Below are 14,334 nucleotides of genomic sequence, written 5' to 3'. Positions count from 1 at the left end.
GTCCCTCAAACAAATCACCCATTGCCAGTTGCCACCCAGCGATCCCACAGGGACTTGCTGTGTTTGTGGAAGAGGGAGTGCAGGGAGGATGTGGTGGTAAAGAGGAATCTCCTTGGTTTCAGTCTTGCTGGGTGCCAATCATTCCTTGCCAGTTGTCCAGAGTTCATGACCTCTAACCTTAAATCCACTGGGAAGAAATCCAACACCATTAGGTTAATGGGGTTGTGAAATTTACATACTAGAGACAAGCCCATCGACTTCAAAGAGACATTCCCCTTTTCCATAAAGTCTGTTTTAAGTTCTCTTCTTTTCCTTTGGTGTCTACCTTGCCTATCATATATTGGAAATTTCATTTTCTCCTTGACTCTTGTGTTCTGACCCTCCAGTGCTTAATGAGTGTGGGTGATAGGAGACTTTTGAGAAGGAAAGGGAGGTGAACAGGCTGGCCTTTAGAAAAACAACTGCATGAAATGAGTTGGAGGGAGCAGGGGAGGAGACACAGTGGTCACTTTGGAGATTATTGAGTAATCCAGATGGGAAGTGTAGCTCGATACAGCTAGGTGGCCGGAATGGACAGAATGGGAGAATAAATAAGGATTGCCAGCTGACTGCTAGTAGTGAGGCAGGGGTCAAAGATATCTCCAAAGGTGTGAGTCTGAAAGGCTGGGAGCATCATTACGTCTTTCTTCAGCAAGTGTAACCAGGAACATGAAGGAGTGTTAGAGTGGGAGAGCATTAAATTTTGGACCAGGTTTGGAGTTGAGGTGTCTACAGGCATCCATGTCGTGATGTTGGCAGGCAGTGTTTGGTTTGCCAGAGATATAGATTCTGGAATTTGTAGGTATGGAGGTGGATGTGATTACCAAGGGAGGGAAAAATAACGAGAAGCCACACCGCAGAAAAATCAGAGGGGAGAGAGCTCAACGATACAAACAATGATTGACGTCCCAGAGAAGGCAGGAGAGGGTTAATCCAGAGCCCCTGTGGAAGGTGAGCTTTAGGAAGGAGGTGGGCACATCTCTCCCCTAAAGCAAGGAAAGGAAGGCCAAGTGATGACCCGGATGAGATTTTAGATAGAAAAGCAGGTGACTGGGTTTATGTAACAAATTCCCAGCCATCTTGGGGTGTAGGGTGATGAGGACACATGCAGGAATGAAGGGCCTACAGATGGGTTTGGGTGTGTGGGAGGGACAGAAAAGTATGGAAATAGCTTGCGTAAGGCCTTTGAAAGAGAACTGATAAGGAACGGGCATGAAGATTGCCTAAAGACACTGAGATACCAGCAAGGTGGATCTCATGAATTTATGGCTTTTGTTCTAATAAGAGAAAACCTTAAACCCATCTCTGTAGAGATCTGTCCCAGAGACCAACCACTACCTCAAGAGATGTGAAAGCCTGGATATTGCCAGTAATTAGAGTGTGAGGATTGGAATACGTGGTATATTATCTTTCTAGACTCCTGGTGCACTGTTGCTCGTTGCAGGATGTAGTAGAATCGGAGGGCTGTGACCTTGAACCTAGAAATCTCTTGGCAACTCCAGCCACATGCGGCCCAGTGGACAGCTTTCTTGGCCAGAAGAAGGACAAAAGAAAGATAGGGTGGCACCAATGTCAGAAAAGCAAAACTTCTCTCCCAAGCCCCAGCAGATTTCTGTTTACTTCTGATTGGTCAGAATTGTGTCCTGTGGTCACTTGCAGTTGCAAGAGAGGCTGAGAAATAATTCTAAGGAATGAGCAAAATTTTGACTTCTCATTAATTGCAGTTAATTGCAGGTAGCTAGATTTTAAAGCAATCAGTAAATTTATAGAATCATAATATTAGCATTATAAGAGAACTTAGCAAATCAGACTAAACCCCCTCATTTTGAAGATGAGACTGGACAGTTTATTTTTAAATTTTTATTTTTTCAATTACAGTTTACATTCAATATTACTTAGTATTAGTTTCAGGTGTACCACATAGTGTGTAGACAATCATATACTTTACAAAGTGTTCACTCCGATATTTCCAGTACTCACCTGGCATGATACATAGTTACTACAATATTATTGACTATATTCCCTGTGCTGTACTTTACATAACTACCAATTTGTATTTAATCCCTTCACCTTTTTTACCCAGTTCCCCAAACCCCCTTCCCTCTGGCATCCATCAGTCTTTTCTCTGCATCTATGAGAGACTGGATGGTTTAAGCAAAGTGCCCCTGGTGTAAAAGCCAGAATTCGAATCCAGATCTTTCTACCCCTGGTCCAGAGCCTTTTCCATTAGCCTGCACAGGATGCCACTGTAGGACCTGGGAGGCACTAGAAGGATCGCAGACCCTGTCTAGTACGTCCTCATCCTGAGAGGCTGACAAGCTTTGCAACCTGCCTTTGCCTCTTATTTTTCTTGCTTCATAACCACATTTTTAGAACCTAGGAAAAACTCAGTCTTTGTTATGAAACATAACACATTAAGGATAAAAGCCTAATGTGAAAGACATTGGTATTTAGAATTCCAATGATGTGATAAAAGTGAAGCACCAAAAAAGCAAAAACTTCTGATAAGGCTAGTTCACAAAATAAGATTTATTACGGTGTTAGGTAGCAACAACTGCATTTAGCTAGATTTTCCCTTTTGTGAAAACGAGGGTTTTATAAATGTACTTGCCACTGCAAAGGGCCTGTCCCCAGACAGTTTTGGCTGTTTCCTTAGGCTTTCCTATGGCCCCCTGCTCTTCCTCTTGATGACTCAGAGTGTGTCTGTAATTACTTGATCGATGTCTGCCCCTTCTACTAGTCTAAACTCTGTGAGGGCAAGGCTGTCTTTGTCACTACTGCATGGATCGATCAATCACCTAGCAAACTGATTGACACGATTGGGTACTTAGAAGTATTGAATGAATGAAGGTTAGAAAATTTTGTAATTTTTGTTTTCTTTTACTATTAATAATTTCTTCTGTGCTCAGCTCATTGTCTCCTTAGAATCTGGGGAAAATAGCAAAATAGGAAAAAAAATATATAAACTGTATACACATACATATATTCAGTGGCTTTACTTTATAGAGGCTTAATTTGTCTTATATTACCCCTAGAGGCCCAGTACACAAAATTGTGCATGGGTGGGGTTCCTTGGCCTGGCTGGCGATTGGGGCCGTTTGGGGCCGGCTCGCCCCATCCTGATCGGGGCGGCGGCTGGGGGAAGGGGCTGCAGGAGGTTGGCTGGTCAGGGGAGGGACCACGGGAGATTGGCCAGCTGCGGAGAGGGACTGGCCACGGGAGGTTGGCTGTGGGAGCACACTGACCACTAGGGGGCAGCTTCTGCATTGAGCGTCTGCCCCTGGTGGTCAGTGCATGTCATAGTGACCGGTCAACCAGTCGTTTGGTCGCTTAAGCTTATATATCTAATCTAATAAAAGACAAACATGCAAATTGACCATACCTTCGCTATGCCTTAAGCCACGCCCGCCAGCCAATCAGAGCGACTATATGCAAATTAACCCAACCAAGATGGTGGCCGGAAGCCACGGAGCTGGAGTGAGCAGGAAGCTTGGTTGCTCCAGTGATGGAGGAAGCCAAGCTTCCCAGCCGGCTCTGAGCTCCACTGAAGGCAACAAAGTTTCAATTATAGAAGGTAAATAAATCCCAGAATAAAAAAAAGAAAAAAAGGAGAGGCTGGGAGCTTCCGCCCCTCAGCCCCTCACCCAGACTGGCCAGGCACCCCAGTGGGGACCCCCCACCCTAAAGGGGGTGTGGCCAGCCTGAAAACAGCTATCAGCCCCTCACCCAGGCTGGCCAAACCTCCATGGGGTGAGGGTTCCCACTGCGGGGGGCTTGACCAGCCTGCAAACAGCCATCAGCCCCTCACCCAGGCTGGCCAGGTACCCCAGTGGGGACCCCCACCCTGAAGGGGGTGTGACCAGCCTGCAAACAGCCATCAGCCCCTCACCCAGGCTGGCCAGGCACCCCAGTGGGGACCCCCACCCTGAACGGGGTGTGACCAGCTGCAAACACCCATCAGCCCCTCACCCAGGCTGGCCAGGCACCCCAGCGAGACCCCCACCCTGATCCGGGACACCCTTCTGGGCAAACGAGCCGGCCCCACCCATGCACCAGGCCTCTATCCTATATAATAAAAGGGTAATATGCAAATTGACCCTAACAGCAGAATGACTGGGAATGACTGGTCACTATGACACACACTGACCACCAGGGGGCAGACGCTCAATGCAGGAGCTGCCCCCTGGAGATCAGTGCACTCCCACAGGGGGAGCTCTGCTCAGCCACAAGCCAAGCTGACGGCTGCCAGTACAACGGTGGTGGTGGGAGCCTCTCCCACCTCCTCAGCAGCACTAAGGATGTCAGATTGCAGCTTAGGCCTGTTCCCCGCTGGCAAGTGGACATCCCCTGAGGGCTCCCGGGCTGCCAGAGGGATGTCTGATTGCCAGCTTAGGCCCAATCCCCCAGGGAGCGGGCCTAAGCCAGCAGGTGGTCATTCCCCAAGGGGTCCCAGACTGCGAGAGGGCACGGGCCGGGCTGAGGGGTTATATATATCTCTAGTATATAGATATATAAGTTATCTATAGCAGGACTTTAAAGTTATGTAAATTATATATTTTGAAAGGGAGTATATTCCCATGGTACAAAAAAATTACAAAACAATAATGCTTTTCTCAGACATCCACCTCTCTGCCCCAGAGGTGATTAGTGCTCCTAGTTTTACACATGTCCTTCTAGACTAGAGATAATCTGTGTGTTTGTAGCATATGGCTTGAGTGTGTATGTGTATAGATGGGAGCATGCAATATCATTGCCCTGCACTTTCCTTTTAGTCACTGAACAGCCTATCTTTGAGATCATTCCCTGTCTATTCATTAATAACATTCTTATTTTGTGTGTCTGCTTAATATTCTATTATACAGATCAGGTGTCTATAAATTATAGCCTTTGAATCAAATCTAGTCTTCTGCCTTATTTTTATACATCTCATGAGCTATAAAAGGTTTTTATGTTTTCAAATGGTTGAAACAAAAGACAATAAAATTTAATGGCATTTGGAAATCATATGGAATTCAGTGTCCATAAATAAAGTTTTATTGGAACATAGCCTGCCCCTTTATTTGCATATTATTTATGGCTGCTTTTGAGGTACAATGGCAGAAGTGAACAGTTGCAACAGAGATTGCATGGCCTGCAAAGCCTAAATTGTTTATTATCTGGTGGTTGTTTTTTTTTAATAGTTTCTTATTTATTTTTAAAATATTTTTTGTTTTATTTCAGAGAGGAAGGGAGGGGGAGAGAGAAATAGAAACATCAATGATGAGAGTGTATCATTGGTTGACTGCCTCCTGCATGCTCCATACTGGGATCGAGCCTGCAATCCAGGCATATGCCCTGACCTGGAATCGAACCATGACCTCCTGGTTCATAGGTTGACGCTCAGCCACTGAGCCATGCTGGCAGGGCTATTATCTGTTTGTTTGGTTTTTACAAAAAAGTTTGCTGGCCCCTGAAATAGATGCAATATAGTGTACTTAATTCATTGATGGACACCTTTTGCTACTATACTGCAACACTGAATAATCTTATACATACATTTTACATGTGTGAGTAGAACTAGCAGACATATTTCTAGAAGTGGAATTGCGCATAGCGTTGTAAATTCTGTGTGGCATATTCCATTTTTCCTAATTCAGTTAGGTTGCATCAAGGGAAAAATCAGGGGAAATGGGGGAGAGTGGACAAGGAGACCTACTTTTTCTCCTCCTGGTGAAATGGTTTGTCAGGTGCCTGTTGGAGGCCTTGAAAAGATAGTTTAGCTCATAACAAAGGGAGAATTCTTTGTTCCTACTTTTCTCTGGTGTCTTTTGACTTCCTCTAAGCAGAGCTATCTGCAAGCCTTGAAGCCCGTTGTTTGGTTTCTCTTCCCACGATCCAGAGATGTTTAAGGTGTAAGCCTGAACCTAAGAAAGGAACAAGAGTAAAATGCACCTTTTACTCACTTGTAAATTCGTGTTTTTCCTTTCCACTTGCACATTGTTTGATTTTAGGTGATTTTTTTTTTTTTTACAAGCTCAGAGAAATTGCTTAAGGAAAGTGACCATATTATGATATCTAGCGTTGACACTGCCATTGTCTGCACTGTTAGCCTCTGGAGGTCCCTTATTTAAGGGAAGAAAGAATCGAAAAGATTTATGAAGGTTGTTTGTGACAGTAATAGACTATAATCCAGTTATTTGTCTTATTTTGTTTCATCCTCTCATTCAAGAGGGGAAATGGTGAAAAAATATATTATGTAGTATTTGCTATGATTTTGCTGTCTCTTCCTTCTTTCTCGTCCTCCCTCTTTTTTTCTTTCCTTCCTCCCGCCACCCCCTTTTTGGTTTCTGTCTCTGCCCTTATTTAATTTTTAAGACTAGTCCAAAAATACAGGTTATTTAAGCTGCTGCCTTCCACTTAGAAATTTGGAAAATTCTTTGGGTACCTGAGTAGATAACCATTGTTGAAATTTAAGTTGATAATCTCATGTCCCTTCTTTCTCTTTGTTTCTCTCTCCCACTTTTTATCTCCCAATATTTTGAGCAGACTGCTATTCAAAGGATCGGGGACCTTGGATAGTAAAACCAGTGGCCTCTTCTAGGGGGCGGGGCGTCTACCTGATCAACAATGTAAGTATCCAGCACAACCTCTCTGCGTTCTGTTTTTCCCTGTTGCACCCATTGTCCTAGCTGCTAATTTGGTTGCTTTTCATTAAGAGCAGGTGTTCCCTTTGGAAATCTGCATTTAGAACTGTGAGTTGAGGGTGGGTATGAGGTGTCTCTTAGCAGTAACTTCCCATGACAATAGTTACTCTATGGCTGAAAAGTTATTTGATCCAATTTTGGGGGAGGAAGGCCTTTGGTGTCAGCAGAAAAGAGGTACCTTTTCTGCTTTCAGGATACTGTCATGTGAATTCCTCAGCACTAAGCATTAATTAGTAGCATAAACATTTAGTTTTTAAGGTTTTTAACATTTACATTCTCCTCAGTAACTATGATTCAGTTTCTCTGCTTTATAAGTTGGATACAAATTTTAAACGCAGTAGAAACTTTAAGGCATGGAATTATGAAATTTAACTACTAATTCAGTCTGGATCTTTGTTAATTCTTCTTCCTGGATGTTTGGTCAACCTTTTTCATATAGAAACTAGTATTATTCCTTGTTCAGGGAAAACTATCCCCCCACCCCACCCCCTCTTTTTTGGGGAGTCTTTGTTTCTACTACTAGAACTGCTTTTTGAGGCAGTCTGGGTCTTTGCTTCGTGTCAGCTTTTCTCTCATTTTAAATTCTGTCTTTCCACTCTTCCTTCTGGATCACCAGTTAGAATTCTATCCATTTATTTATCTCATTTACTGAATTTCTATATTGGCTATCATAGTTTGAGGAAACTCTTATTTTAGGACTTGCTTTCTTGTTAACAGCTGTTGTTGCTTGGTGCAGTTTGTCTGCTGGTCTTTCTGAAGATATCAGTTGAAAGTTTTTTAAAGTTATCTTCTGTGGTGTGAACTTCCTTGGGGATTGTCTTATTTTCCTCCTGTTGGTTTTTCTCAGTTTCAGTAGCCTTAGTGTGTTGAGCCACATTTATGAATGGAGACGAGACTGACTGAAATGGACAGCTGGCCTGTGTTTCTCCGACTGTTGTGTAGGACCGATTCCCTGAGAGCTTCTGCCTGGACAGGAGACTGTTGGAGCTTTGGGCAAAGTGACTGTCAGGCTGCCCCTTAGGTGGACATGAGCGAGGAGCATGCCTCTTCCTTCCCCCTGCCCCGAAGTAGGGCAGCCGTATTGTGCAGGTGCAGGGAGGTCCTCCTTTCCCCACTGTGTACCTGTTGGGGGATGGCAGGGCCTCAGGCGCCACTCTTTCAGATCCCTGCACTCGCACAAGCTGCCTTCCCCAGAGGACATGCTTGTTTCCCAAGGGCCATGCATTGGGTGCTGGAGAAGGCTCCCTGGCCTCAGTGTTCCACATGCTGCGTGTTGATGACCTACCCGGCTCGTGTTCCCGCCCGCTCCTGCTTCTGCGTGTTCAGTGCCAGCGTGGACCTTCTCCCAGCCTCCTTGGGAAGATCACACTCAGCTCTGAAGTCCGGGGCAGGGGCGTCCTCTGCTCTGTTTTCTCAGCCTGATCCTGTCTGCTTTCTATCTTTCAGGATCACCTTAAAGTTTTGGTCTGTTGTTGGTCCTTGAACCGCTTTCTAGCCTTGTGATCAGTTCATTCTTTTAGAACACTGGTTCTCAACCTTCCTAATGCCGCGACCCTTTAATACAGTTCCTCATGTTGTGGTGACCACCAATTTCATTGTTACAAATTGAACATAATTAAAGCATAGTGATTAATCACAAAAACAATATGTAATTATGTATGTGTTTTCTGATGGTCTTAAGCGACCCCTGTGAAAGGGTCGTTCGACCCCCAAAGGGGTCTCGATCCACAGGTTGAGAACCGCTGTTTTAGCAAGTATCTTCTTTGTCCTTCCAGTGGGACTCTGGAAAGGGCGAGGGGGAGGAAGATAGGTTGTGTGTGGGGTCAGTACTCCATCTTAAACCCCCCATTCTCTTTCACATGATCTGAGCTATTTCTGTACGTATAGAAACTCACTTTCTGAGGGTCTTTCACATTGGGAGATCCTTCCATTCAGTCTGGACTAACAACTATTATAGACACTGCAGACATGTAGGATCTGGTTCTGATACAGCAGCTATTACAGCCCCAGGCCCGGGCTGCCAGTCCTGTTACCTGGCCCTGAGTCACTCCAGAAGCCTTTACGCTGTCTCCTGTGACAGAGACCCCGGTCAGATGCTTTGGATGTCTCTTTTCTTGTCTCTGTTCTGACCTTGGTGGAGGGCTCCTGCCCAATAGTTTTTCCTTCAGCTTTGTGCCAGGAACTCCAGTGTTATTTGAATCTCATAGACAGCACTGGTTTGGGTTTGGGTTTGGGTTTTAGCTGCCAAATGGAATTGCTATTGAAAGTCAGCGGTGGTATAAGTTTGCTTTTTATTTTCTTAGACATGAGTCAAGAAGAGTAGGATCTATTCCCAGCTCCTCTGGGGTTTTTTTCTTTTGGAATGCTCTTTTGCCCTGGTGATTTGTTATTCTAAAACCAGCATCATAAAGAAAAGAAGAGTTTAACTTTCCTTTGGGGCTGAGAGCCCCGTGCCCCGACTCTTCCCTGGATGCTGAGTCTCGTAAGGGGGGTGACAGGTCTTTAGAGAATGTACTTGGCAGGCTGGCCTCCCTCCCTCCTCTCCCTGGGCTGGATCCCTGGAGACCCCCTGCAGAGATCAAAGTACTTGGCTGGACCCTTGGCCCCCTCCTCCTCAGAGAAGCTTTGGAATGAGTCTGATTCTTTGAGGTATTTGGTGGAAGTGCCAGACAGAAGCCTGGGAAGATGCCAGCAGGCACCAGGGGAGCTGGCAACATGTGGACATAATGGGAAAATATTCCCATTTCACTCCAAAACTGGAAATTTATCACCTTTTACCCAGGCCTAAGAACCATGTAGTTAATACTCCTCTCTCCTTGCGCACAAGGCCTAACCATCCCCTCTTTTCCATACCTGGATCCTTTCCCGTGGAATATGTGACCCATTAGCCAACGGGATGAAGTAACTGTTTCCAAGGCTGCTGCCTGCTTTCCTTTTAGGTTTCAGGGAGGAGGGAGTGCTCCAGCAGAGGGTCTGTGAGCTGCGCTAATGAGAGTGGGTGAGGGAAGTTGTGGGGGCCTGAGTTAGGTGTGAGGCCAAATGAAAACATCATTCCCGGTCTTCCTGCTGGGCTGAGAGGGCCTCTTACTTCACATTCCCAATAATAGTCTTAACCTTTTGGAAAATATCTGCAAATAGCAGCTTTTACCACTACAAGAACAGGATAAAGGACAGACAAAGCATTACTTTTATGTAATAATGGAGAGAGAAGTGCAGGCTCCTACAGATGGAAGCAACTCAGCTGATTGGCTAACGCAGTCTCTTAATAATGTTCTCTTTAACTCTGGAAACACATCATAAAGGAACAGAGTTGTGTTTGATCCAGCTCCTTCAGTAACTGTGACTAAATGCCATATTTTCCCAATTTAGTATATTCAGATCGAGGAGGGGAAAGATCTGGTGTTTCCTGATTAGGGTATGAATTTGATTATAGAAGTCAGATTTAGTCATCCTTGTCTCACACATTATCCACGTTAAATACAATATGAATATTTCCCTGAGGTTTTAAAGCATCAGAAGTGTATTTAGGTCACTCTGGTCACTCGTATACTTGTTTCTGTTTGTTTATATGTTGTTATCTTATGTGCTCTTTATTTTTTCTCATTGTTCAGCAGATATGTAGGGAGTGCCTGTGGTGTGCCAGATGCTTATCCCCCTTAAAACCGTTTGAGAAATAGGGACTCTCCTAATTCTTATGGGTCTTCATTATAACTCAGTGCACTGCTCTGAGTAGAATGGCATGTTGCATGCTGCGATGAATGCTGTTGAGTTATGGAACTTAGTAAGTAGAACCACATAGATACTATTGAGTTTGCAGTAGTAACAGCAACCAGATTTCGTGAGCATTTAATGTGCCTACCACTGTGCCTTTCAAATATGATCTCATTTAGTTTTTATAAGAATCCTATGATGTAATTATTATTATTTCCTTAGTAAGTAGTAGGGTCAAAATTGTAACTTAGATCTAGCTAATTCTAGAGGATACACTCTTAACCAGTGTACCGTTCTACCTTACAATGACCTAACAGATACCATGAGCTTTCATCTTAAAGTCCAGTTAGAAAAATAGATGTTTCCAACTTTCCCAACAATTCACATTCTTACTTTCACATACTTTGGAGGGCAGTTTGAGCTTGAAATTAAAATCATTTAAAGTGAGTTAATTGGGGATTGAGGAAAAGGTTTGAAGATATGAAAAAACTTTCATTAGTTGCTTATTAGTATACTAGAGGTCCGGTGCATGAAATTCGTGCATGGGAGGGGGGTGTCCCTCAGCCGGCCTGCTCCCTCTCCAATCCGGGACCCCTCAGGAGATGTCCCCTGTGGGATGGGGCCTAAACTGGCAGTCAGACAACCCTCTTGCAATCCGGGACCGCTGGCTCCTAACCGCTCGCCTGCCTGCCTGATCACCCTTAACTGCCTCTGCTTGCTGGCCTGGTTGCCCCCTAACTGGTGCCCTGCCAGCCTGGTCATTCCCTAACTGACCCCCTGCTGATCTGGTCACCCCCTAACTGGTCCCCTGCCAGCCTGGTCACCCCCTAACTGCCCCCCTGCCAGTCTGGTTGCCCCCTAACTGCCCCCCTGCTGGCCTGGTCCCCCCCTTAACTGTCCAGAAGGAAGTTGGACGTCCAGAAGATGTCCAGTCGACCCGGTCTAACTAGCATATTACCCTTTTATTAGTATAGATAATAGTATACAAGGAAACTATACCCAAACCATTCTTTTCTTCTCTGAGCTTACAATTTGATTCCTAATGCAGATAAAAATGAGAGCTACAGACCATTGAACAAATAATGTAAGAAATTATGTTATACATAACTCAAAGGATAAATATGTATTATGAAGCAGGAAAGAGAGAAAATGGCCATGGACATTAGATGTGTCATGGAGGGAAGACCCTTGCCAGCGTGTTCTCTGGTTCGCGGGAAAGTTGAGTGCTCAGACATATATTGTAGCCTATAGGTGTTACTCACTTGGAAGAGAGCTGCAATCGTTTAGTTTTGGAACACAGCCTGCAGCTTGCTGCTTTGTACTGTGATTGTATCAGTTCTTACTAAGCTGCTGAGATAGTACTTGTGAGAAACTGATCAAGGAATGTAAGGGAGTCAGGAAATGGTGTGGGTGACTGAGTCCCTGAGGATGAATCAGCACTGGTGTCCTAGTGTCCATATGATGCATAGGCTGGGAAAGTTGTGTTCTGAGCTTGAGATAGCAGCAGTGGGAAGCGAGAGGGCAGTCTCAGCATCCTGACTCTGGGGTTGCTCATCGTGGCTGTATAATGTTGTGTCACAGGACTATCCCTATTTTATGATAACTGTAGTATTTGGGATAGAAATGCATTATTATAAAGACAAACTTTTGAATCTGGGGGACAGTTATTTTTAGTTCAGAACTTTGGGGAAAGATGTGAATAGTGCTTAAGAGCTAAGCCTCTGAGGCAGACCTCCTGATGACTTATTAGCTGTATGACTTTGAGCAGGCTCCTAACTCTCTCTGACTGTCCTCATCTCTAATATTTGGGTGGTGATATACCTACCTCATGGACTTAGGTGAGGATGAAACGAAATAATACTCGTGAAGAATTTGAACAACACATAGTAAATGTTCACTACATTGGTTAAAATTTCATATTTTGCTGCAGATGTTAATAGTTATTTCTGTTGCTGCTGCTGTAGCTATTATAACCACAGTTATTACTATTGTCACTTTCCTTTAGAGTCCTTTGTCCTGTATGGATTGTGGTGACTTCCAGCTGACTTCTGCCTTAATCTAATCTCACATAGAGTTATTCTGTTCCAGATATTTTAACTTTACTATTTTCTTAATCAAGACTCCACAGTCATTTCCTGTTTCCCACCATGTTCAACCTAAATTCGCCTTGCCAGAGGTCCAGATCCCTTTGCCAGTGGGTCCCTTCCTCCTAACTGTCTAACCCTATCTCTCATTATTTCTCAGTTCAGCCTTTTAGCCCAGGTCAGTGAATCTGCCCACTCTCCGTTCTGGGGGACTTAGTGCATGCCGTCTTCCCATGATGGTCTCTTGTCCCTTCCACCATGTGCGTGATAGCTTTCAGCACTCACTTCCACGCCTACTCTTTCAGGAGAAGCCTTCCCTGACTCGTCCCACTTAACTGCTCTTCCACTTTGCAGCCTTATATCTTCCACTTGCAGATATGCTCCTTTGTGTTCTTGTAAGTTATCTGTTTTGCTGCCCCTCTACCTAAATATTAAACTCTTTGGGAGTAGGGATTAGGCTCTGAGGGCAGGGATTATCTGTTTACTTCATCACAGTATTCCCCAGTGCCTTATATACTATCCAGCAATACTCATAATTACTTATTGTAAAAACAACTCTTAATTGAAAAAAATTTTAAACATCTAGTTCCGTCTTGACATATAGCGATATAGCAAGTACCATTGAGTGAGTCAATGAAACATCCTTCCCGTTTCACAGGGGGAAGATCTGTAAATTCTCTAAGCAACTTGATGAAAGCTTTCATCTAAGAAGAACAGTAGCATTTAAAAATTTGCATCATACTTTACGTTTGGGAGAAAGCAAGTTTTTATTTTTAAGTAGCTTTTATTTTCTTGGCATGTAACTATTTAATATCATGTATAAAAATCTCTAAAGCTATTTAGACTTGATTTATTATGTGAGAGATGCTGTATAAATTTATTTCCCCCATTGTAATTGGATACCTACAGTGTTTATGGAAGTGGTGTGTTATGTGGCCAATTGAATGTATGGGTAGCTTGGAAGAAAACTTTTCTTAGAGTTTTAGTTTCTACATTATCATTTCTCAAAGGTTAAGAACGTTGTTCCCGTACTGTAAGCTAGGGTTCCTTTGCATTTCTGTCCTTTCATTCTTTCTCTTTACTCAATAGCCAAACCAGATTTCCCTGGAAGAGAACATCCTGGTCTCCCGTTACATTAACAACCCCCTGCTCATAGATGGTGAGTTGTGGTTAGGCCCTTGCCTGGATTGGGTTAGATCTTGTTAATTTTTAAAATTTATTATTTATTTACTGGAGGCCTGGTGCACAGATTTGTGTACCAGTGGGGGGGTCCCTCGGCCTGGCCTGTGGAGATCGGGCCAAAACCAGCTCTCCAACATCCCCTGAGGGGTCCTGGATTTCAATAGGGCAGCTCTCGGGTGACGCACCCCGGAATCGGGCTCCCTCCTCTCTGGTTCTGGGTGCATCATCCAAGAACCGGAGCTGCCAAGTCACCAGCTCAGCAGCTCCTGTGTTGAGCGTCTGCCCCCTGGTGGTCAGTGCGCATCATAGCTACCGGTTGGAGAGTCTGCCCTCTGGTGGTAATTTCGTGTCATAGTTACCGGTTGGACAGTCAATTGGGCTTTTATATATATATATATATATAGAGAGAGAGAGAGAGAGAGAGAGAGAGATTGGATTTATTGGGGTGACATTGGTTAATAAAAGTATGTAGGTTTCAGGTGTACAATTCTATAATACAACATCTATACTAGTATATTGTATTGTGTGTTCATCACCCCAAGTCAAGTCTCTTTCCATCACCATTTATCAACCCTACACCCTCTTCCATTCCCCCTCCCATCCCTTTTCCTCTGGCAATCACTAGTAAGTCTTTA

General features: G+C 44.2%; 1 protein-coding gene across 9 annotated transcripts in view; it reads left to right on the top strand.

Annotated features, from left to right (window-relative positions):
- The window catches only part of TTLL5 (tubulin tyrosine ligase like 5), a 272,026-nt gene that overhangs the window by 24,750 nt on the left and 232,942 nt on the right, over positions 1-14,334 (top strand). For 8 of the 9 annotated variants that reach the window (XM_070416253.1, XM_070416261.1, XM_070416235.1 and 5 more), the window contains 2 exons: positions 6,565-6,647; positions 13,607-13,676. In XM_070416253.1, coding sequence (XP_070272354.1) covers positions 6,565-6,647; positions 13,607-13,676 — 153 coding nt within the window. Of the gene's footprint in view, positions 1-6,564; positions 6,648-13,606; positions 13,677-14,334 lie in introns of those variants that run through there. The other variant, XM_070416299.1, reaches the window with a different exon arrangement.

The sequence above is a fragment of the Myotis yumanensis genome, unplaced genomic scaffold (genome assembly GCF_028538775.1).
Source record: "Myotis yumanensis isolate MYYU_CA2020_CCGP unplaced genomic scaffold, mMyoYum1.0.hap1 SCAF_1, whole genome shotgun sequence".
Taxonomy (NCBI): Eukaryota; Metazoa; Chordata; class Mammalia; order Chiroptera; family Vespertilionidae; genus Myotis; species Myotis yumanensis.
The sequence above is the reverse complement of the archived record's forward strand: the minus strand, read 5'-3'. Positions and strand labels throughout refer to the sequence as shown.